At 40.5% G+C, this 22,853-nt stretch overlaps 1 protein-coding gene across 11 annotated transcripts in view; it reads left to right on the plus strand.

The window, feature by feature from the left end:
* The window catches only part of CPQ (carboxypeptidase Q), a 548,292-nt gene that overhangs the window by 466,491 nt on the left and 58,948 nt on the right, over positions 1-22,853 (plus strand). For 10 of the 11 annotated variants that reach the window (XM_081505175.1, XM_081505172.1, XM_081505170.1 and 7 more), the window contains one exon: positions 3,392-3,593. In XM_081505175.1, the coding sequence (XP_081361301.1) occupies positions 3,392-3,593 (202 nt within the window). Of the gene's footprint in view, positions 1-3,391; positions 3,995-6,864; positions 7,663-22,853 lie in introns of those variants that run through there. The other variant, XR_014057991.1, reaches the window with a different exon arrangement.

Below are 22,853 nucleotides of genomic sequence, written 5' to 3' on the forward strand. Positions count from 1 at the left end.
ATATTTTATTATTTTAAGCTTTTTATTCCTAGTTGGTAGGAAATGGCGGAGCAAGGGTTTTGCTTTTGTTTTTGTTTTCAATCTTCTCTTTGCCTAATCAGATTACTTTGTTAACAGGGACAATAAATTCTGTCCAGATTTTGTATTGTGATCATGCAAGAATATTTTAAACTCTGTACATGTGTTTGACTACAGTCTTTGTATTTTTTAATTAAAAGCAAGGACCTGTGGCCTGACAATTGGAAGTAAGCATGAGCAGAGAGAGTATTGGAGGGGCTGAGCCCACAGGCTTGGGGAGGCAGACCTCTGGGCTTGAATTCTGACCACTCCACTCACTAGCTAGGGAAGCCTAGGGAAGTTAGTTAACATGACCAGACCTCAGTTGCTTCATCTGTGAGATGAGAAATATAATAGCACTTATAGAATGATTATAAGCATTACCTGGGTTAAGCTATAAGGCATTTCACACAGTGTCTGGCACGTTGGAAGCACTGCAAAAATGATACCTGTTATCATTATATGCAGCTAACAGAATGGTTTATATGGAGTCCTTTCTTGAAAACCTGAGAGGCATGTATCTTTAGTGGTAAGACCAGTAACAGCAAATACTGATGGAGTGCTCTTTATGCGCCGGGCTCTACAACTCTCGTTATGCCCTCTGTCTTACAACTCAGTGAACTAGGGTGCCGTCATTATCCCGTTTCATGGCAGAAGAAACTGAGAAGTCACACAGCCTGCCCAGAGTCACAGAGCGCATGACTGCTCAGTCTGAGGATTAAACTCAGACTGAAAAGTCCCAGGGCCCATACTTGTTATCACTGTGCTAAATCTATTGCCACATAGCATCTGACACCTTTGAAAGCGCCCTTATTTAAATTATTCTCAACATTCCTATCAACATCCTGGCATTGCATGGTACCATTCACAAATGGTGGGATACCCTGGCCCTTGTTCACTTGCAGGTGTAGAGGGTCAAGAAGCCCTTCATGCATATTTTTTAAGGAGCTTGGATAAGTTCAACTCACACAACCACTTTCACTGTGGTCCACAAAGATCTTTTCTTTGAAGACCCTCAAAGTTCCATCTGCCCGGGCTCATTGTTCAAGCCTGGGTGCATGCTCAGTCGCTTCAGTTGTGTCTGACTCTTCGTGATCCCATGGACTATAGCACATGATCCTCTGTGCTTGGGATTCTCCAAGCAAGAATACTAGAGTGGGTTACTGTGCTCCTCCAAGAGATCTTCTCAAACCAGGGATTGAACCGGCACCTCTCACATCTCCTGCACTGGCAGGCGTGTTCTTTACCACTGTCTAAGCCTAGAAAAAAGCGTTTGTTCCAGCCTACAGATGGAGACGCTAAAGGTCAAGGCATCATGACTTGGGGACAGAGAGAGAGGCCAGATACTCCTCTCGGCAGTCCAGCAGGTCAGTTGTTGAGCCAGGATAGAGTTGAGTGGGTCCAGGGCTGGGCACGCCTCACCAGGCTGATGCCCAAATCACTACCTAGCTCTGCTTTCAACTAAAAAGTATATAGTCAGGAGCAAATTGGGTAATTTTCTTATTGGAAGGATGGGAGTCTGTGAGAAGTATGGGTACCCTCACAGACATTACCTAACTCTGTCTTTATTTGAAGATATATTGTGCTATTTCTTTTCTCATTTTTATAGGGAGGAAAAGAGTTTGGGGTGGGAGCAGCGGGCACATAAGGGGACAGCGTTACCCTGCCAAATCCATGTCAAATGTTGACCAGCACCAGTGTGCTAGCTGAATGAGCCCTGAATGGAAGACATTAATGCAAAGATTTTTGCATGTTATTAACTCTGATGATGCTACCTTCTTGCAGTAGCCACAGCTGAAAGCAGAGAAAAGTGTTTTTTGGTTTTTTTTTTAGTCATAATTGCCTTGAGTCTTTCTCTGAAAATCACCATGAAGACAGAAATTCCTTAGAAGTGAAAGTGGAAATACCAACAGACTTCTGCTTTGTCAACCTTCTCATCATCAACGACGACAGAATGGATATCCCAGGACCACAAAGTTCAGTCCTATAAATGTTAGAATTGTCCTTCTTTAGAACCCACCACTGTTCTTGTTGTTGTAACAACAGTACCCATCCACGGCAATAGGAAATCATTCTAAAAAGTATCTGTTTTACAAAAGAAAAAAAAAATAGTTATGCAACCCTGAAATTGTTATGCAAGTGAAAAATCATTCTAATTCAGAACAAGTGTAACTCCATGCTAGCTATAGCAGTGTGGAGTTTTGGAAAGCATAGTATTTCAGACCCAGCTCTCTCATTTGCCAACTGTGTGACTTTGAGCAAGTCACTTAACTTCTCTGATCTTCAGTTCCTTTTCTATAAACCACTATCAATGATAAAACTGCCCTGTCTACTTTATGGGTTATGGAAGAAGATCAAAGGAGATTGCAAACATGAAAGCTCTCTGAAAGCAATGGAAAAATGTTATTATTGATTTTTACTAGGTGAGTAATGACGATGCCAGCTTGAGAATAACTCGACCGAGGTAGTAGTTGGTCAGTCTTGAAGATAAGAATGGCTCCTGAGAAATAGATGGCCAGGCCAGTTTAAACTTGAAAGAATCTTAAACTCAAAAGTCTTTGGACTGGGTGGCAATTGAGCTGTGCAATCTGGTGAGGGCCTCTGCTAGGCTCTTGCTGTGACAATATTGGCTACACGAAATCACTGTGCTTTCTCACCAGACTTTATTTGGGAAAAGTTAACACACTAGCAGCCTGGCAGAGCTGCTGGGGTTTAGAGTTCTACAGTTGTACCCCAGAGAGAGCAGCATTTCACTGGCGTTCTATTACCTCCCTCCCTGGGGACTCAACAGATGGCACAACAACAGAATCAGAAACCCAAGACAAACCTGTCGGTTTGATGCTTTTGAGCCTTTGCAGAATCCACAATTAAAATAAGACAGAATGTCCATCAGGAGGAAAGAGGTGCAATGAAATAGGCCCACAGAGCATACGTTTTTTTCAGCCTGAACATTGCTAATGCTATCTGGAGATCCCCACTGTAGAAAAGGAATTGTATCTGGAACAAGTTAAGCTGTTAATAAAATTAATTGAAAGAATATTATTGATAATAGCAATAATTGAGTAATTTTAATATGGAGCTTTATGTTTATTTCATTGAATTTAAAGAAAATCTTTCCAAGTCAACTCAAATTTGGCAGACCCCAGGATGAGTAAGTTTGCATTGCAGAACTGTTAGTAATATGCAGACCAGACCCCAAGTCCAGGAGAGCCTCATGTGTTTTGGCAACAACTAGCGAGGAGATCAAGTCTCTGATTGTTGTTTTTTCAGTAACTCCCAAAGAGAAAGCAGAGACGCAGCAAATATGAATGAAACACTTATCTCTTTTGTTTAGGCAAATAGCTCCAACTACAGCCTCGTGATGGAGTCTGACCTGGGGACCTTCTTACCCTCTGGACTGCAGTTCACTGGCTCTGAAAAGGCCAGGATCATCATGGAGGAGGTCATGAGCCTGCTGCAGCCCATCAACATCACACAGGTCCTGAAGGCTGGAGATGGGACGGACATTAACTTCTGGATCGAAGATGGAGTGCCTGGTAAGAGCAGGAGATGAAGTTGGGGTTCTTTACATACTGCTAGCAATTTAAAACAAAGTTTCTGTTCTAACACGCCACAACAGATACTGTTAGATCAATTAATACATGGAAACCCTTAGCTTTTGTCGACAAGATATAATCTGATGATTTCCAATATTGAGATAATAATACTCCTTTATATTTGTTTATCCATCTGTCTTCTCTTTCTAAAGTACAAGTTCCTCTCTCCAAGAAATTCTGATTTAATGACTGTGGAATTGGGCCTAGAAATTGGTTTGGTGTTTTTAAAAACAGGTATATGGTGATTATGGCACAAATGATCTCCTGACCAAAATTTATGAAATAGAGTAGAAGACAATTCAGTTCAGTTCAGTCGCTCAGTCATGTCTGACTGCAACCCCGTGAACCGCAGCACGCCAGGCCTCCCTGTCCATCACCAACTCCCGGAGTCCACCCAAACCCATGTCCATTGAGTCGGTGATGCCATCCAACCATCTCATCCTCTGTCGTCCCCTTCTCTTCCTGCCCTCAATCTTTCCCAGCATCAGGGTCTTTTCCAATGAGTCAACTCTTCACATGAGGTGGCCAAAGTATTGGAGTTTCAGCTTCAACGTCAGTCCTTCCAATGAACATCCAGGACTGATCTCCTTTAGGATGGACTGGTTGGATCTCCTTGCAGTCCAAGGGACTCTCAAGAGTCTTCTCCAACACCACAGTTCAAAAGCATCAATTCTTCGGTGCTCAGCTTTCTTTACAGTCCAACTCTCACATCCATACATGACCACTGGAAAAACCATGGCCTTGACTAGATGGACATTTGTTGGCAAAGTAATATCTCTGCTTTTTAATATGCTATCTAGGTTGGTCATAACCTTCCTTCCAAGGAGTAAGTGTCTTTTAATTTCATGGCTGCAATCACCATCTGCAGTGATTTTGGAGCCCCAAAATTAAAGTCAGCCACTGTTTCCACTGTTTCCCCATCTATTTCCCATGAAATGATGGGACCAGATGCCATGATTTTAGTTTTCTGAAAGTTGAGCTTTAAGCCAACTTTTTCACTCTGCTCTTTCACTTTCAAGAGGCTCTTTAGTTCTTCTTCACTTTCTGCCATAAGGGTGGTGTCATCTTCATATCTGAGGTTATTGACATTTACTACTACTGATATCCTTCTAGTTCTAGTCCTGTGCTGCAGAAACCTCTCTGACCCAAATAATCCCCTACCCAAAACCAAAGTATCTGAAATTTTACCATTAAAGATTTATTCTTTGAGGTTGGGAACATTTTGTTAATCATTTTTCCTAATGCAAAGACTGCTTTAAGAGGTTGGACATAAACTATTTTATCCTGATCAGTGATTCATCAGGTTGATATTTTTAAGACAAGTCCTGGGCGGGTATGAAATTATGTAGTAGGACTAGGCATGGGATAGTTACAGGACAAGAAAGAAGACAATCAAATTTACTTCATAAATTTGCTGAGACTGGCCAGGGGAGAGGGTTATTGATGATATTGGACCTCTGTGATCAGAGGTTGTTCCCTCAACACTATTATATCCATAACCAAAAACACTGTTAAAAAATCTGTTTGCATATTATTCTCTACTTGTATTATGCAAACAGGAAGTCTAGCTTCTGAATAGTCTTAAATATTACAGTTTCCAGAACCATTTTTATAGCTACAAAATATTTCACAAATTTTTTTTAAAGTCTCTCTAGATCCATACTGTATGGATTTAAGGGTTTTTTTAAGTTCATTCTTTAGATATTATAGATTAAAGCATATTTTAGATGTTAAGGTTGGTAATAGTCTTTTATAACTAAAAAGAGAAGGAGCTTTTCTTTATTGTAAGACAAGGACCTAAATTCTCTCCAGTGGTTTGTGTATATTTTAACCATATTTTTAAATAACTTAAAACAACATTTCCATTTTCAGAGCTGTGGTTCGTCTGTGCAGGACCGAGACTCTCTACATGTATGTGCTTTTAATCATGATCAAGGTCTAGGGGAAGGGTGTTTGCCCTTTGAATTGCATAAAATGTTTTTGCTTGAATTTTAGATTTTTCTTGACCCTTAAATTTTCCAGAAAGAATCTTCTTAAAATTTCAGAAAAGCTCAGGAAGTTTGCTGGGTGGTAAGAAGTGAGAAAAAACCTGACAGATTGTGGCTGAATTAGAGTGAAGACTGGAGGTGGTTAAAGGGGAGGGCAGGAGCTGAAACCAGAGACAGAAGTAGAACAAAAACATGTGTGCTCCCTCCTGCCAGGTAGTTTCTGCTTTTGTTGCATTGGATAATTGAGAATCAGCTCTGGCTTTATTCCTTCCATGTAGATATTCCATAAGAATGGTTCTATTTGGAACTAACAAGTTGATTTGATTGTCTTCACAAAGGTAAGGAGGGCTTTCCCTCTTGCCACACAGTAGTGGGGAATTTGAACCCCATTGTGATTGCTTAAGAACTCATGTGAGTTATAATTTACTCAACATTTAAAAAACTAAGATCATGGCATCCAGTCCCATCACTTCACGACAAATAGAAAGAGGAAAAGTAGAAGAAGTGACAGATTTTATTATCTTGGGCTCCACAGTCACTGCTGATGGTGACTGCAGCCATGAAATTAAGACTCTTGATCCTTGGAAGGAAAGCTATGACAAACCCGAAAAAGAAAGTGAAAGTGTTAATTGCTCAGTTGTGTTCAACTCTTTGAGACCCCATGCGCTGATTCCCTTCTCCAGGTGATCTTCCCAAACTAGGGATCGAACTCGGGTTTCCTGCATTATAAGCAGATTCTTTACCATCTGAGCCACCAGGGAAGCCCCTAGACAGCATATTAAAAACCAGAGACATCAATTTGCCAACAAAGGTCCATATAGTCAAAGCTATGGTTTTTCCAGTAGTCATGTATAGATATGAGAGTTGGACCATAAAGAAGGCTGAGCGCCAAAGAATTGATGCTTTCCAACAGCAGTGCTGGAGAAGACTCTTGGGTCCCTTGGACTGCAAGGATATCAAACCAGTCAGTCCTAAAGGACATCAACCCTGAGTATTCATTGGAAGGACTGAAGCTGAAGCTGAAACTCCAGTACTTTGGCCACCTGATGCAAAGAGCTTACTCATTGGAAAAGACCCTGATGCTGGGAAAGATTGAAGCCAAAAGAAGGCAGCAGAGGATGAAGATGGTTAGACAACATCAATCTATCTAAATGGTTAGGTAGATTCACTACTCAATGGACGTGAATTTGAGCAAACCCGAGGATATAGTGAAGGACAGAGAGGCCTGGTGTGCTGCAGTTCATGGGGTCGCAAAGAGTGAGACAGAACTTAGTGACTGAAGGACTTAGTGACTGAACAAAAACAATATAATTTACTCAACTCCTGCTAGCTGTCAGACACCTGGTTAGGCTTTTTGCAGACACTGTCTTTTTGCTCTAGATGACCATCCTAAGAGTTTGGTACAGTTATTCCTGTTCTGAAGATGAAGAAGCAGACTCAGAGGGACTGAATGACTTGCCCAAGTCTATCTGGCTCTTAAGTGCAGAAGTCACCCTGAGAACAGGCCACTTTGGTTTCAAGGCTGGTGGCCCCCTTCCCACAATATGCAACAACACGGGGTGTCTGGAATGCTGAGATGGTCTTCCAGATCTATGACAGTGTCTGAAATGTTTATCTTGCTCAGCTCTTGCTTATGCAAAGGATTTCAGTTCATTCCTGCTCCAGAATAATTTACCCCTGGGGAAAGGAGTTTGTTATTGTAAATAACTACTTATTTCTTCTCACATTCTTTGTTCCACTGCCCTCTCTATCAGGAAGGTTTATGTAAACTTGGTAGCTCATTTAGACTGCAACTTATGTTTCCTGGAATTCTTTTTCATTCCATTTATAGTATTCTAAGATGCAACAAAATTATTGCTGTTTTCCCCTATTATTATTGAGCTATCTTCTGGTATTTCAAGTTTGAGCTCTTCCTGGAAGAAATAATGGAACTCTTTATAACTCTTGTTACCCATTGAAAATTTTAGGAACTTTAGAAAAAAGATGAAGAACCATAGTTAATCTGAAAAAGAAAATAAAAATATACTAGTTATGTACTCAGAATTCTTGAAGACATGGCAAGTTACAGTCAGTTAAACCTAAAAATAGGACTCAAAATATTGATTTAGTTATGATTTAAATAACTGTTCAGCTCACTTTTGAAAAATTAATGAGAAATATTTCCAAACTCCATTTATCCTTTCTTCTTTCTCTTTTTCTTTCCTTTCTTCCATTGAACTAATAAATATTTATTGAGCCCTTTCAAGTCTTTGGCCTATCACATTTCTGTAGTGTGATGACTGAGCCCCATTTTTTAATGGTTTTTGTATACTCTGTATCAAAATACTAATTAAGAGCACAGATAGGATTGAAATTCAACACGATTTCCATTAATTATAGAGTCAAATGGATAACTTTATGAAAGGATCATCTTTGGAGAGGAGATAAGGTACCCTTCATCCATCTAGGTGATGTCCATGATAAACAGGGTAACTATCAACATAAGTATAAGGCTTTGGGTGGGAGGAAAGTTTAAAAAAAAAAACCTTAGATGTATTTCTCACATAAACTCTCTGTTGTAGACATCTTCATACTCCAGCCACCACCCACTTCCACCCTCTTCCATGCTGCTTCCTATTTTCTCCTCCAAATCCTAAATGCTCTTTAAGGCTCACTCCATATTCATCCGTGTCTGGGAATCCTTCTTGAACACAGCCTGGTGCTCTGTTGCTTTTCTGAATTTCTAAAATCCTTCTGTAGCCCCGAGTATGGCACTCGAATCACACACTAACATTGTCCCTGGGTTACTAGGAATTTCCCTTCATTCTGCCTCCTATACTCAATGATCAGTTCTTTGAGATCAAGGGTTTCTATTTCTTTGGGTCCTCTTTAGCTCTTAATTTAACTTTAGGAAACATTTAAATTCTTGTAAATATCACAAGGGAAAAAAAAAACATAGAAGTAATTGTTTTCTCAACGAGCTTTGGGTTCTTCAGCTTGAAAGCGTGGCTAAATTAAAAGATGCTGAAAAAAAAAGACATACAGATGGAAGGAACGACAGATGGAAGGATGACATAAATTAAGGAGGTTAGAGTAATTAGGATTATTTACCTTAAAGGAATAAAGACTGAGAGAAGACGTTGATTAGTATTTCTAGTACAGTAGTGATTCTTATACCTAAAATGGTAAACAGTTGTTCCCTGACTCTCTTTGAAAGATAATGTAAGAGCATTAAAAGTGTCCAAGATGCATTTAGGTTAGTCTCTATTGATTCCAGATAGCAGAGAGGCTTTCAGTCTTAAATTTTTGCCTGATTTTCCAATTATGAGGTCTGAGTTAGAGTGACAGGAATCTATTTCATTCTGAACATGTCAGTAATAAGATATAATTCATGGTGTTCAGATGTCCATAAATGCATCCTTCTTGAACACTTTTCTTTAGAAACTCTTCTATAAAATATACATTAATGAAAAAGTTATATACTTTAAGGTGACCTGAGGGAGTGAGCCCACCATGACTGCACATCTTCCAATAAGAGTTTCTTCCTCTGCTTCAGAATCTGAGAAGCAGTCTTTTGCTGATGATCTTGGCAAGTAGTAGACAGTGTGCTGGGAAGGATTAGAGAGTGTGCTCTGGGTTCACAACTTTGAGCTGCCTGTGCCATCTTGGGCAAATGATGTAATTTTTCTCAGCTTCGCACAGTTATTATTAAGCATTCTTTTTATATAACTTTTTAAATTATTTATTTATTTATTATTATTTTTGGCTGCACTGGGTCTTCATTGCTGCGTGCAGGCTTTCTCTAGTTGCGGCAAGTGGGGGCTACTCTCTAGTCTCGATGCACTGGCTTCTCATTGCAGTGGCTTCTCTTATTACAGAGCACCGGCTCTAGGGCGCACAGGCTTCAGTAGTTGCAGCCCATCGGCAAAGTCGTTGTGGTGCGTGGGTTTAGTTGCTCGACAGCATGTGGAATCTTCCCCGACCAGGGATTGAACTGGTGTGCCCTGCACTGGAAGGCAGATTCTTAACCACGGGACCACCAGAGAAACCCAAACTATTCTTATCCTGCTGTATGGCACTCGGGAATCAATAGTAAAGGACATAGACAAGATCCACTGTCTCTAGTCTAGTGAGTGAGACTTGATTGTCTCCTGTGTAAAATGGGTATGGTCACCGCCAAGCCCCCACATATGTTCCTCCTCCTCCTCTGTCCTCCCTCTCATTGACCAGGACCACCTTCCAGAAACCATACAGTCATCCAGGACACAGAACCAAATGCTCTCAAGTCCTGTTTACTCCAAATTCCTCTTATTTTTAAAACCCACCCCCTCTTCTCTACCCCACAAACCCTATCTCAGCGGTACTCGCTGGTTTTCCTGCAGGAGCCTGCTGCGAGCATCTCAGCCTGTATTCTTTGTTCCCTTCCATCTAATTGGCTCACTTCTTTCAAAGTGAACTTTCTAGATTAAAAATCAGACCATCAGTTGGGATGCCCTTGGCTGCAAAATAACACAGAAGCTGCAACTTAGAACAGTAGTAAGGAGATTTTTTAATTTACCTTAAAAAAGAACTCTGGAGTGGGTGGTGACAGAATGCTTAATTTAGTCATCAATCATACCAGAGATCTTGGTTCTTTACATCTTTCCACTGCACCATCATCAGCATGAATTCTGTCTGCAGGCTTGTCCCCTCGTCGCCCCAAGATGGCTGCAGTTGTTCCACGCAACAGATTCTCACACATTATGCAGTAATGGAATAATGGAAGAGAGAATGGCCATAATGGCTGGCCCTTTATAACAGTGAGGCAGTCTCATCCAGAAGCTTCAAAGCAAATTGTTCCTCATTTTCATTAGCCAAAATTGTAACATGTTTGTGGTAATAAAGTGGAATTACCAAAACTGGATTATATTGATTAAGTTTTACTTCCCGAGTCTAGGATGGAGCCCAGTCTCCCCTGAAAATGTAGTCTCCTGATGCGTGAGAATAACTGGGATTCTTTAGGAAGAAGATGAGGATTCCCACTTGTGAGCAGCTAAGAGTAGTAGCATATTTGATCATCTCTCCTTGCTTAAAATCCTTCATTGTCTCCCCATTATTTTCTGTGTCAGGTGTTTGCTTAGCCTGAAATTCAAGGCCCTTCTGGTTTCACCCTGGGCTGCTGTGCAGCCTCCCCTCTCATGGCCATCCCATTTCTCTCTGTCCGTCTCTTATTCACACAAGTCTCATTCATTGAGATTCTGGTGCACCCTGTACTCTCATTTTCCTTGCCACTGGGCCTGCCTCGTTCTGTCTTCTTCACCAGCTAATTCCTACTCATCCATGATTCAGCACCCTGTTCTTTTCTCACAAACCTTCTTTAATCCCTAGCTGGCTGGGTGAGTAAACCTTGGATGTGTTCTCATAACCCCCTGTTCACCTCTCCTCATGGCAGTTACCCTTTTAGAGCTGTGATTGCGAATTCCTCATCATTTCCAGCACCTAAGGAGTGCCTGGCACTCGACAAAATGGCCTGAATCAAATGCTGAATCAGTAGTGTCTAGGTTTGTAGGAAGAGTGAGATGTTGTACGAGAGGTTTGTAAGCTGAAATGCCATAAGTTGTGATTACTGTAGTAATAACTTTGCTTCATCAAGCTGTCCTGTTATGTATTGAATTGTTTTTAAAATTACATTTTAATTTCTTTCAGTTTTTTAGAATAGTTCAGACTCCATAGTGTAGACCAAATATGCAGATTACTCAGAATTTCTCAAATTTTCCATTTTGCTTCTTTCTGATACCTTATATGGCATTAAGCAGAACTAAATTAAAATGTTTTATTTCTACATTTCCAAAGGCCTTTCTTCTAAAATTTTCCAAGAAAGGAGAAGATCAGAGCCCAAGTAGGAATGTACAGTAAATTACAGGTTCAGCCTCTGGGCCCAGGGCTCATATGTTTTCCAGTCCCAGATGGAATAGTGCAATATAGTAGTTCTATGTCCCCTGCTGTCCCTAATGAAAAGATGCCTCCTTTATGGTAGAAAAAACAAAAAACAAAAACTTAGCGCTAGTGATGTATGAGAGAGTGATACTGCATGGTGAGTAGACTTCACACCACTGGGAACACGAAAAGGACACTCCCTGGTTTGTGACTATAACCCTTATTTACATTGTCCAGCAGTTTCATTCCATCAGCAAGCCTGTCTTGAGTGCCTACTATAAACCAGGCACTCTGGACACTGAGGCTAGAGCATGAAAAAGACCAGCTTTCTGCCCTTGTGGAGTTTACATTGTAGTGAGGGGTACGGAGAGCGCAGTAGGAAGAGACAGACTGTAACAAAGACACCCAGAATGGGAAAAAAAAAAAATTAGAGAGTGATAAGGGTAATACAGAGAATTATAGCAGGGGTGTCACAAGAGAAGTGACAATTACCCTGATTTTCCAGGAAGAATAGAATTTTGTGGGATGGAGAGGGAGTGCATTCCACATGAAAAGATGAGGAAACACATGACTGTAGAGGTGAAAAAGTTCAGTGGGTTCTTGAAATGATGAGTAGTCTGATTTGGCCACCCCTTCAGGGATCACAGGCTTCCCTGGTGGCTCAGATGGTAACAAATCTGCCTGCAATGTGAGAGACCTGAGTTCTATCCCTGGGTCAGGAAGATCCCCTGGAGAAGGAAATGGCAACCCACTCCAGTATTCTTGCCTGGAGAATTCCATGACAGAAGAGCCTGGTGGGCTACAGTCCATGGGGTGGCAAAGAGTCGGACACAACTGAGCAGCTAACACTACTAGTACTCAGGGATCACACCCTTGTCATGGCGAAGGGTCTTGTATAACTCAATGAAGCTATGAGCCATACCGTGCAGGGCCCACCCAGGACAGATGGGTCATAGTGAAGAGGTCTGACAAAACGTGCTCCCCTGGGGACAGAAATGGCAACCCATTCTAGTATTCTTGCCTGGAGAACCCTGTGGATAATATAAAAAGGCAAAAAGATATGACACTGGAAGAGGAGCCCCCCAGGTAGGAATGTGTCCAAGATGCTACTGGGGAGGAGTGGAATGCAATTACTAGCAGCTCTATTAAGAATGAAGGGCCTGGTTGAAAGAAGAAACAGCACTCAGTTGTGGATGTGTCTGGTGGTGAAAGCAAAATCTGATGCTCTAAAGAACAATATTGCATGGGAATCTGGAATGTTAGGTAAACTGAATCAAGGTAAACTGGATATGCTCAAGCAAAAGATGGCAAGAGTGAACACTGATATCTTAAATGGATGGGAATAAAAGAATTTAATTCAAATGACTATTGTAACTACTATTGTGGGCAAGAATTCCTCAGAAGAAATGGAGTAGCCCTCATAGTCAACAGTAGAGTCCAAAATACAGTACTTGGGTGAAATCTCAAAAACGACAGAATAATTTCAGTTCGTTTCAAAGGCAAACTGTTCAACATCACAGTAATCCACATCTGTGCCCCAATCACTAACGCTGAAGAAGCTGAAGTTGACCAGTTCTATGAAGACCTACAAGACCTTCTAGAACTAACACCAAAAAAAGATGTCCTTTTCATCATAGGGAATTGGAATGCAAAAGTAGGTAATCAAGAGGTACATGGAATCGCAGGCAAGTTTGGCCTTCCAATAGAAAATGAAGCAGGGCAAAGTCTAACAGAGTTTTGTCAAGAGAACATGCTGGTCACAACAAACACCCTTCTTCAACAACACAAGAGATGACTCTACACATGGACATCACCAAATGGTCAATACTGAAATCAGATTGATATGTTCTTTACAGCCAAAGATGGAGAAGCTCTATACAGTCAGTAAAAACAAGACTTGGAGCTGACTGCAGCTCAGATCATCACCTCCTTATTGCAAAACTCAGGCTTAAACTGAACAAAGTAGAGAAAACCACTAGACCAGGCAGTGAAAGTGAAATTCTCTCAGTCATGTCCAACTCTTTGTGACCACATAGACTATACAGTCCATGGAATTCTCTAGTCCAGAATACTGGAGTGGGCAGTCTTTCCCTTCTCCAGGGGATCTTCCCAACCCAGGGATCGAACCCAGGTCTCCCACATTGCAGGTGAATTCTTTACCAGCTGAGCCATAAGGGAAGTCCTGACCATCCAGGTATGACCTAAATCAAATTCTTTATGATTATACAGTGGAGGTGATGAATAGATTCAATAGATTAGATCTGGTAGAAAGAGTGCCTGAATAAGTATGAGCAGCGATTTGTAGCATTGTACAGGAGGCAGTGATCAAAAACATCCCAAAGAAAAAGAAATGCAAGAAGACAAAGTGGTTGTCTGAGGAGGCTTTACAAATAGCTGAGGAAAGAAAAGAAGCAAAAGGCAAAGGAAAAAGGGAAAGATATACCCAACTGAATGCAGAGTTCCAGAGACTGGCAAGGGGAGATAAGAAGGCCTTCTTAAATAAATGATGCAAAGAAATAGATGAAAACAATAGACTGGGGAAGACTAGAGATTTCTTCAAGAAAATTCAAGATATCAAGGAAACATTTCATGCAAACAATAGGCATGATAAATGACAGAAATGGTAATGACCTAATAGAAGCAAAAAAGATTAAGAAGAGGTGGCAAGAATACACAAAATAACTGTACAAAAAAGGTCATAATGATCCAGATAACCATGATGGTGTGGTCACTCACCTTGAACTAGACATCCTGGAGTGTGAAGTTAAATGGGCCTTAGGAAGCATTACTATGACCAAAACTAGTGGAAGTGATGGAAATCCAGCTGAGTTATTTAAAATCCTAAAAGATGATGCTGTTCAAGTGCTGTGCTCACTATGTCAACAAATTAGGAAAACTCAGCAGTGGCCACAGGACTGGGAAAGGTCAATTTTCATTTCAATCCCAAAGAAGGGCAATGCCAAACAAAGTTCGTAGTACTCTACAAGTGCACTCATTTCACATGCTAGCAAAGTTATACCCAGGTTTCAGCAGTTTGTGAACCAAGAACTTCCAGAGGTACAAACTAGATTTTGAAGAGGAATCAGAAATAAAATTGTCAACATCTGTTGAATCATAGAAAAAGCAAGGGAATTCCAGAAAAACATATACTTCAGCTTCAGTGACTATGCTAAAGCCTTAGACTGTGTGGATCACAAGAAACTGTGGAAAATTCTTTTAAGAGTTGGGAATACCAGACCACCTTACCTGTGTCCCCTGAGAAACCTATATACAGGTCAAGAAGCAACAGTTAGAACCAGACATGGAACAACTAGTTCAAAACTGGGAAAGGAGTATGTCATGGCTGTATATTGTCACCCTGCTTATTCAACTTATATTCAGTGTACATCATGCAAAACGCTGGGCTGGATGAATCACAGGCTGGAATCAAGATTGTTTGGAGAAATATCAACAACCTCAGATATGCAGATGATACCACTCTGATAGCAGAAACTGAAGAGGAACTGAAGAGCCTCTTGATGAGGGTGAAAGAGAAGAGTAAAAAAGCTGGCTTGAAACTCAATATTCAAAAAACTAAGATCATGGCATCTGGTCCCATCACTTCATGGCAGATAGATGAGGAAAAAGTGGAAATAGTGACAGATTTTATTTTCTTCAGCTGCAAAATCACTGCAGATGGTGACTGCAGCCATGAAATTAGAAGACACTTGCTCCTTGGAAGAAAAGCTATTGACAAATCTACACAGTGTATCAAAAAGCAGAGTTACCGCTTTGCTGACAAAAGTCCATATAGTCAAAGCAATGGTTTTTCCAAATGGCAACCCACTCCAGTGTTCTTGCCTGGAGAATCCCAGGGACAGGGGAGCCTGGTGGGCTGCCGTCTGTGGGGTCACACAGAGTCGGACACGACTGAAGTGACTTAGCAGTAGCAGTATGGATATGAGAGTTGGACCGTAAAGAAGGCTGAGCACTGAAGAGTTGATATTTTTGAACTGTGGTGCTGGAGATGACTGTTGAGAGTCTATTAGACAGCAAGGAGATCAAACCAGTCAATTCTAAAGGAAATCAACCCTGAATATTCATTGAAAGGACTGATGCTAAAGCTGAAGCTCCAGTACTTTGGCCACCTGATGCAAAGAGCCGATTCATTGGAAAAGAACCTGATGCTGGGAAAGACTGAAGGTAAAGGAGAAGGGGCCAGTGGTAGATGAGATGGTTAGATAGCATTACTGACTCAGTGGTCATGAATTTGTACAAACTTCAGGAGACAGTGGAAGACAGAGTAGCCTGGCATTCTGCAGTCCATGGGGTTTAAAGAGTCAGACATGACTTAGTGACTGACGACAACAACAACAACAGATTTGGCCACAGCTTAGTTTAATGTGGGGAAACAGAGCTAAAACTAAGAAGGTCTCTTGGGGCCCCAGTTGGACCCTGACTGTCATTCAGGGATTTGGGACAGCCAGAAAATTTTGAAAGTTTAGAACAGGAGGGAGACATGATGGGGCTCAATTCTAGCCCCGGAGAAGGCACCATCTCCCCCACAGCATCGTCCTTGGGAGACTCAGAACAAAACCCAGCACATCTCATGGGTTGGTCTGCATGTCCTCTAGCAATTTCTTGCTAAAATTGCACTGTTTTGGATGTTTTGCTACTTGACGGACTATCCTATTGGAAAGACATAGAGAGTAGTCCCATAAAACATTGCACCATGATTGGCAGTGGTAGCTGGAGTTCTTAGATGTTAACAATGAAGTCTGACTATAATTGGACATAATCTGCCTGTTGAATCTCCTCTGAGTCAAACAAATCTTCGAGTACAGTGACAGCTCATCAATTTCTTTTGAGCTCTACTAAAAATATGCTTATCAATTTAATTACATTAACAAGCATAGGATTATGGAAACAACAGGAAAAATATCACAATTGAAGAGATATTGGTAAAATTGAGTTTCTGATTGAGTAAAGTCTTCTGACTATAGAAGTGAATTCTATCTCAATTATATATGATAGATTCCTTAGATTATGTAATTTCATTGGCTTAAGATCCTTCTTTTTTTTGCTCGGTATTAAAGTTCAAAAATGAATACTTAACCTGATATTTTTGTATATTCCTCTCATGCAGATTTCTAATAGTGAATTAAGTCTCCCTATTATCTCATTTTTATAAGAAAGTGTGAGATTGCATAATTCTTGGTAACTAAACTTTCTTTTCCAATATGACACTTGCTATCTTAATTGTCCTTCCACTTTGTAATGCATAAGTCAAACATGGGTGAGCTCTGTGAAATCTGTTAGTTGTGGATCTTTGTGATGTGATGAGCTGTTGCCAGTAATGGGACTAGTTATGAAGTATGTCCTCAGTATTCTTTCTTTTCTTCCTTCCTCCCTCCTCCCTTCCTCTATTCTCTTCCCTTCCCCTCTGTCCTCTCTTCCTCTGTCCCTCCTCCTCCTTCTCTCTCTTTCTTCTTCCTCACCCTCTATGTTCCTCCTTCTTCCCTCTCCCTTCCTTCTTTCTCTCTCTCTCTCTTTCTTTCTCTCTCTGTCTGTCTTTCTTGTTGCAATGGTTGCAATAGCCTCCTGACAATTGAGAGAACAGAATTCTATGTAAAGATGGGCATGGCTTTCATCAGGGCTTTCATCACTCAAAACTTTCCAGTTATGAACAATTTAAACCTACCTGAAAATGTTTGCTGGACATATCTTTACAGAAATCCACATTTTTGGCAGAAATACTTCATTAAGTATTATTGATACCATATTTAAAGCATGAAGGGCCTCATAGATATCATTTTAATATCTTTAGTCAACTCTTTAGTGCAAAGCGCAAATGGAAGGGTCAGTAATTCCATACTCACTATTTCTGATAGAGAATTTTACCTGAGATATCCAATTATCTGACATAATTATAGTCACTTGGCATGTTAACTTCAGTTGTTTTAATTTTTCATTTTGTGTTGGTGTAGACCCAGATATGTGTTCAGGTTATAGTTGTGGTTCACAACCCCAACTGAACTTTAAAATCACCTGGAGGCTTTTAAAAACATATTGGCACTTTGGCCCTACCCCAAAAGATTGAGATTTTGTTGGTCTGGCTCCAGGGCCACAACAGTTGCACAAGTTCAGGGAGAACCATTGACCAAGAACACCATTGTGTTCCACATTGAAAGGTGCCCACTATACTTGTGCAGACTTGAAGCCTAGAGAGAGGGCTGGAGAACACTGGTTCCAGAAGCCACCCCGGAGGTTCCAATATGCAGCCAGACATGAGAACCATTTTGAGGTAAAGCATAGCCTAGGCCTTAAGAGCATGGATTTAGGAGCCATGTAGAAATGGATTCAAAATCTTGCTGTGTGACCTTAAGAAAGTCATTTCACCTCTTGAAACTTCAACTTCTTCATAAATAAAATGGTGATAATGATACCGTCTTGTGAGAGTATATTGAAAAAAATAAAGACAATCCAAGAGCAATGCTTGACACAAAATTAACTCTCAAGAAGCCACTGTTATTATTTCAGTTATTAAGGCATAATTTCTGTATTAGTCCAGACTCCTTCAGTACTAAGAGGCAGAAGTCCAGCTCCGAAGACCTGAAACAGGAGTGGAGACTGAGCAGACCACAGGAAGAGGAGGGCTGGGTCTGGTCTCACGGACTCAGCCCTTTGGATGCTGTTACACAGTATCCTCTCCCTCTGGTGCTTATTCCACCTTCTTTCATGCTGCTTTCATTCTCTCAAGCCAACTGTCTCCTTGGGGGCTAATCTATGACCTTAGGCAGCATAGAGCTCAAAGGCTTAGATCTTTACAGCCTCTTTAGCACAAAAGAGTCAAGTAACTCATCACCTCCAACTCAGCTGGGAAAATCACAGTTGCCCAGCCTGGCTCCTTTGCTCATCCCTGTGGTCAGATGTGCCGTCTTTAAAGTGGGGAGAATCGGTGATGTGCAGGTAGACGAACACAGAAACCACCTTTATTTTCACTGTTAAGACCTGATTCAAAGTATGTAAAACACATAAAACCTCTGCTATCTAAGATCTATTAGCAGAAGGACAACAATGAAGTTCCAGAAGCAATTTAAAAAAAAAAATACCCTGAATTTATAACACCAAATCTCTCAGCTCTTCATGACCGAAGCGGAGTTTAGGGCAAAAAAAAAAAAGCATTCCTTCACCTTTTCTGGCTCAGCTTACCTGAGACACTCAGGTAACCAGGTAGATGCAAAGCTGGGTAAATTGATGCCACACTCCCAGCAACCCACGTGATCTAACCCCGGAAGTGCTCTCTACTGCCACTGCCACCCCACGGTCTCTCCTTCCTTCCACAAATGGGAAAACATAGCAGACTTGTTTATAGGAACACACTCTACAAATGCTCTCTGTATTGATCCAAGAAGAAGGCAATGAGGAAGAATGTCCCAAAAGTCTAACTACTTAACCTAACATTTGTGTTAGAGAGGTAGCAAGTGTCATAGAAGAGCAACAGGCTTCGTAGCTTTTCATCTCTGTGCCTTTGACAAGTCATTTAACTTCTGTGAGCTTCAGATTCCTGATCTGCGAGGTGAAGGCAATAATATTGCACAGGACTATTGTGAAAATGAAATGCTTTTGATAAGTGATGATGCATTTGAAAGTCAATTACACTCTGCACAGTTGATCTTCAATAAGTGGTTCAGTGTTTGGGGTACAGTTTTATACTTGAAAGAATTACTGAAGAGGCCTTGCTATGAACATGCTCTTATGTGTTTAGACCCCGTAGAGAGGATGACCTGAATATTCTAGGAAATATTGCACAAGATGCATGAGTATTATTGGTATTCACTGACCTTGGGGTCTTAGCATGCTTACTTTGTGGTTGCACAAATGAGGGATGAAAACTGCTGACATTCACCGCAAGTGACCCTGCTACTTGACTGGTTCAACAGCATTATCTAGGAAAGCACCTGACTCACTTCATTACAACATGGTGAACGCTGCGGAGAAGGAAGCAAAGAAGGAAAAAGCCACATGTTAATACCATTAGTAGCTCTTCTATGTCAAATGATACTTCTGGGATTTTGAGGCCTCTTTACCGTTTCTATTCAGCCAAAGTAATTTGATTATGGGTTGATAAAAGTTGGTGGGAGGATTATATAAGTGAATGTGTAAAAGCCAACTGGCTCATGGCCAAGGACACAGATGGCACTCTCACTGACTCTCTTGGGCAACATCAAGTTCTAGATTCTGTACTGTGAACCGAGTAGGTATTCTCTATTGGCAAGGAGCCTCATCACAGACAATTGATATTCAGATAGTATGCAGCAAAAAATATATACAGTGTGCATCTTCTCTGACCTAAAAAAATGGGAGAATTACATTTCTAAGTTTCTTCTAGTGTTGACTTCTTAACCTAAAGCCCATATTTTTCCAGAAGTGAAAATTACTTTTGATAATAAAACAGAGGTGTTTTAAATGAAAGAGAACTGAGATTACCTCTACCTTTTAGGAGCAAGAGATTAAATAGCTCAGAATTGCCTATATCAAACAAACATGAATAAAGGTCAGCTATGGATTTTAAATTGTTCAGAAGATTGGTACTTCAACATCACTAAAATGTAGGGAGCGAATTGATGAGGATATCTCGGCAGTGAAGAGATGTATTTTTTTAATATTTTTTAACGTCTGGTCTTGGTACAATTTTATCTCAATTTCTGCTAATACAACCATATAAAAGCCTGATTTATACAGCCTAGGTATCCCATGGCAACATGAGCTTGTGCTTCTGTCTTTCATTTCCTTCCTATCCCTCCCCTTCTTTTCTTCTTGAGAGTAGCCAGAAGAGGGTTCCTGTTTTCAACTGTTGAATCTGTTTATGAAAATTGGAACTAAACAGTTTAGCACAATTAAGCAGGGTGCCTCATTCATCAAACCTTCATTTTTCTAAGACTCTCAGCCTGTCAGTCACCAAAAAAGCATTTGTTAAGTGGAAGCTGTATTTCTAGTCTGCTGGCATGCCACATCTGTTGACGATTACAGGGGCACATACGGTGCCATTCATGTCACGGCATGTGCTTCCCTGCTCCTCCGGTCACGGGCCCTCAGGGACATTTACAAAGTGTGTGCTTTTTAACTGTCCTAGAACTAAAGAGTTTAATTTTGCCTGATAACGTGTTTATGTATCTTGTAAAGGAACTAATCATTCCGTTTTGCTTTCCCTTATTTTGGTGTGTGTGTGTGTGTGTGTGTATGTTTGTGTGTGTGTGTGTGTGTGTGTGTATCCGCACCAAAAAAGAACCATGCCATATAATAAGTATAAAGACCTTTTTCTATATAACCACCCACTTTTCTTGTATACTGCTTCTTTTATTTTTTATTCATTCTTTTGCTAAATAGCACATCTCCTGGCTTTTCTTGGATTTTATTTGTTCTTTGAATCCTACTTAGTTCTGATTTCATTTATATTCTTAGCCAAGATTTGGATCAGATTTTTCAAAATATGATCCATGTGATTATAAATCACTGGGATTCCCTCTGGAGTTATGCTTTCTTTCGGATCTCTAATTGACCTGAGAGCATATAGCCTTTTTCATTCTATAAACCGTATTATTCAAGAAGTATCTAGAATCTAGAAAAGTGGAGCTGAATTTACAAGTCATCCATCTAGGTATTTTATCTCTCTAAGCCTAGAATCTGGAATTTTGGGCAGTGTCAAAGTATTGACCTTTTTTCCTGCTTTCACTCAACTGTTTAGCATTGGGTATGCATGACTATAGGAATACTAATTTTTTTTTCATTTAAGACATAGGTCCTTTTGTACCTCTTATTAATATTATGAACAATGAAATGAATTACAGTAGAAGAGCTACCTTAAAGAGTTATTTAATGGCTGAAAGAAAATTAGAAGAGGAAGAAGTTCAGACTGAGATTAAAGCCAGTGGTAATTTCATCCATGGTAGATAACAGTGTTTCTTAATTTTTAAGTATCACGTATGTTGTAATGCTTAACTATCCCTAATATCTAAATGAATTACCACCATATTGGAGAAGGGTGGAAGTGAGGCACAGATTCTTTAGTACTTGTTGAAGAGGAATAGCTGAAGAAGTTTTGATAATTCTACAGAAGAGAGAAAGCTGTTGTATCCAAGTACCACATCTTTCAAGTGGGGAAAGCAGGATGCACGAGCGTGCCTCTTCTCCAGTGTTAAATTTTGCACCGGTTTGCTATTAAACACAAGGATTGCGAAGGAAGCAATTCTAATTGCTTGGCTCTTCAAAAACTCGCTCTGCTCTTTAGTGGGTTAGAAACAGTTTGAAAATTTGATTGCATTACAAGTCATGCAAATTTACCTGTAATAAATTTTTGCTGTACACCTAAATTATGTATTATTCAAATGCAACTATAGAATTCTCAGAGGGGAACAGGAAGCTAATATTTATTGAAGATCTGCAAGATGTTACATTCATTGTTTTATCTTCTCCTCTTAATATCCATGAGAAGATACTGCTGTTTCTATTCTACAGATGAGGAAACAAGCCAGGACTGCCTAGGAGCATTCTCCTAACTGGTACGAGGTGTAGCACGGTCTGACATCGGCTCTGCATAACTGCAAAGCCTGTTGCCTTCTCTGCTATTTTTACATCCCTGGGATTTTGTTGAAAACAGCAAAGAGTGGCAGCTTCTTAGTTCATGTAGGCTTTGCAATCAGTGCAGCCTGACTTGCCAAAGACACACACCTAACTTCAAACCTACAAATCAACTTGAAGCTTGATTGGTCTGGATTTGAGTCTAAATTATCCCGTAGATCAAATAACGCTGTATCCAGCCTCTAGTTTCTACTTTGTAGCCAGCTTAAAATGTCTCAAGACTCATATTTTCCCAGAGAACACAAAGACTGTCATATTAAGTATATGCTGTGCTGTCTCATATTCCTTAAATGTATGGCACCTAAATTAAGAATCCTTCAGGTTGGCTCTTGAACTGATATGGGAAGAGCCCATTTAGAGATGTTTCTACACAAAAAGAAAGCTACCACTGTGTATAGTTTCCAGCCCTCTTAACTATTATCCCCAAACATAAGAGGAACCTAGTTTCTATGGAAGTTTTTAATAAACCTCATTGCTTGACGATTAGTCAAATGTCTTAAGTACGGCATTCCTTCATTTTTTATTTTTCCACTTATGGTTATATGTTAAAGCTCTTTGGCTGTTGTTTGCCCCCCAGGTGGTGGTAAATGACCATGACTGCTAACAGGCACAGGCGCGTGCTAACAACTGCCTCATACATATTCAACAGGGGCACTCTGTGCGAAGGGCTGGGAAATTAGGTAACTTGCCAAGTCTT

Source organism: Giraffa tippelskirchi, chromosome 6 (assembly GCF_054371585.1).
Source record: "Giraffa tippelskirchi isolate mGirTip1 chromosome 6, T2T-mGirTip1v1.2.pri, whole genome shotgun sequence".
Classification (NCBI taxonomy): Eukaryota; Metazoa; Chordata; class Mammalia; order Artiodactyla; family Giraffidae; genus Giraffa; species Giraffa tippelskirchi.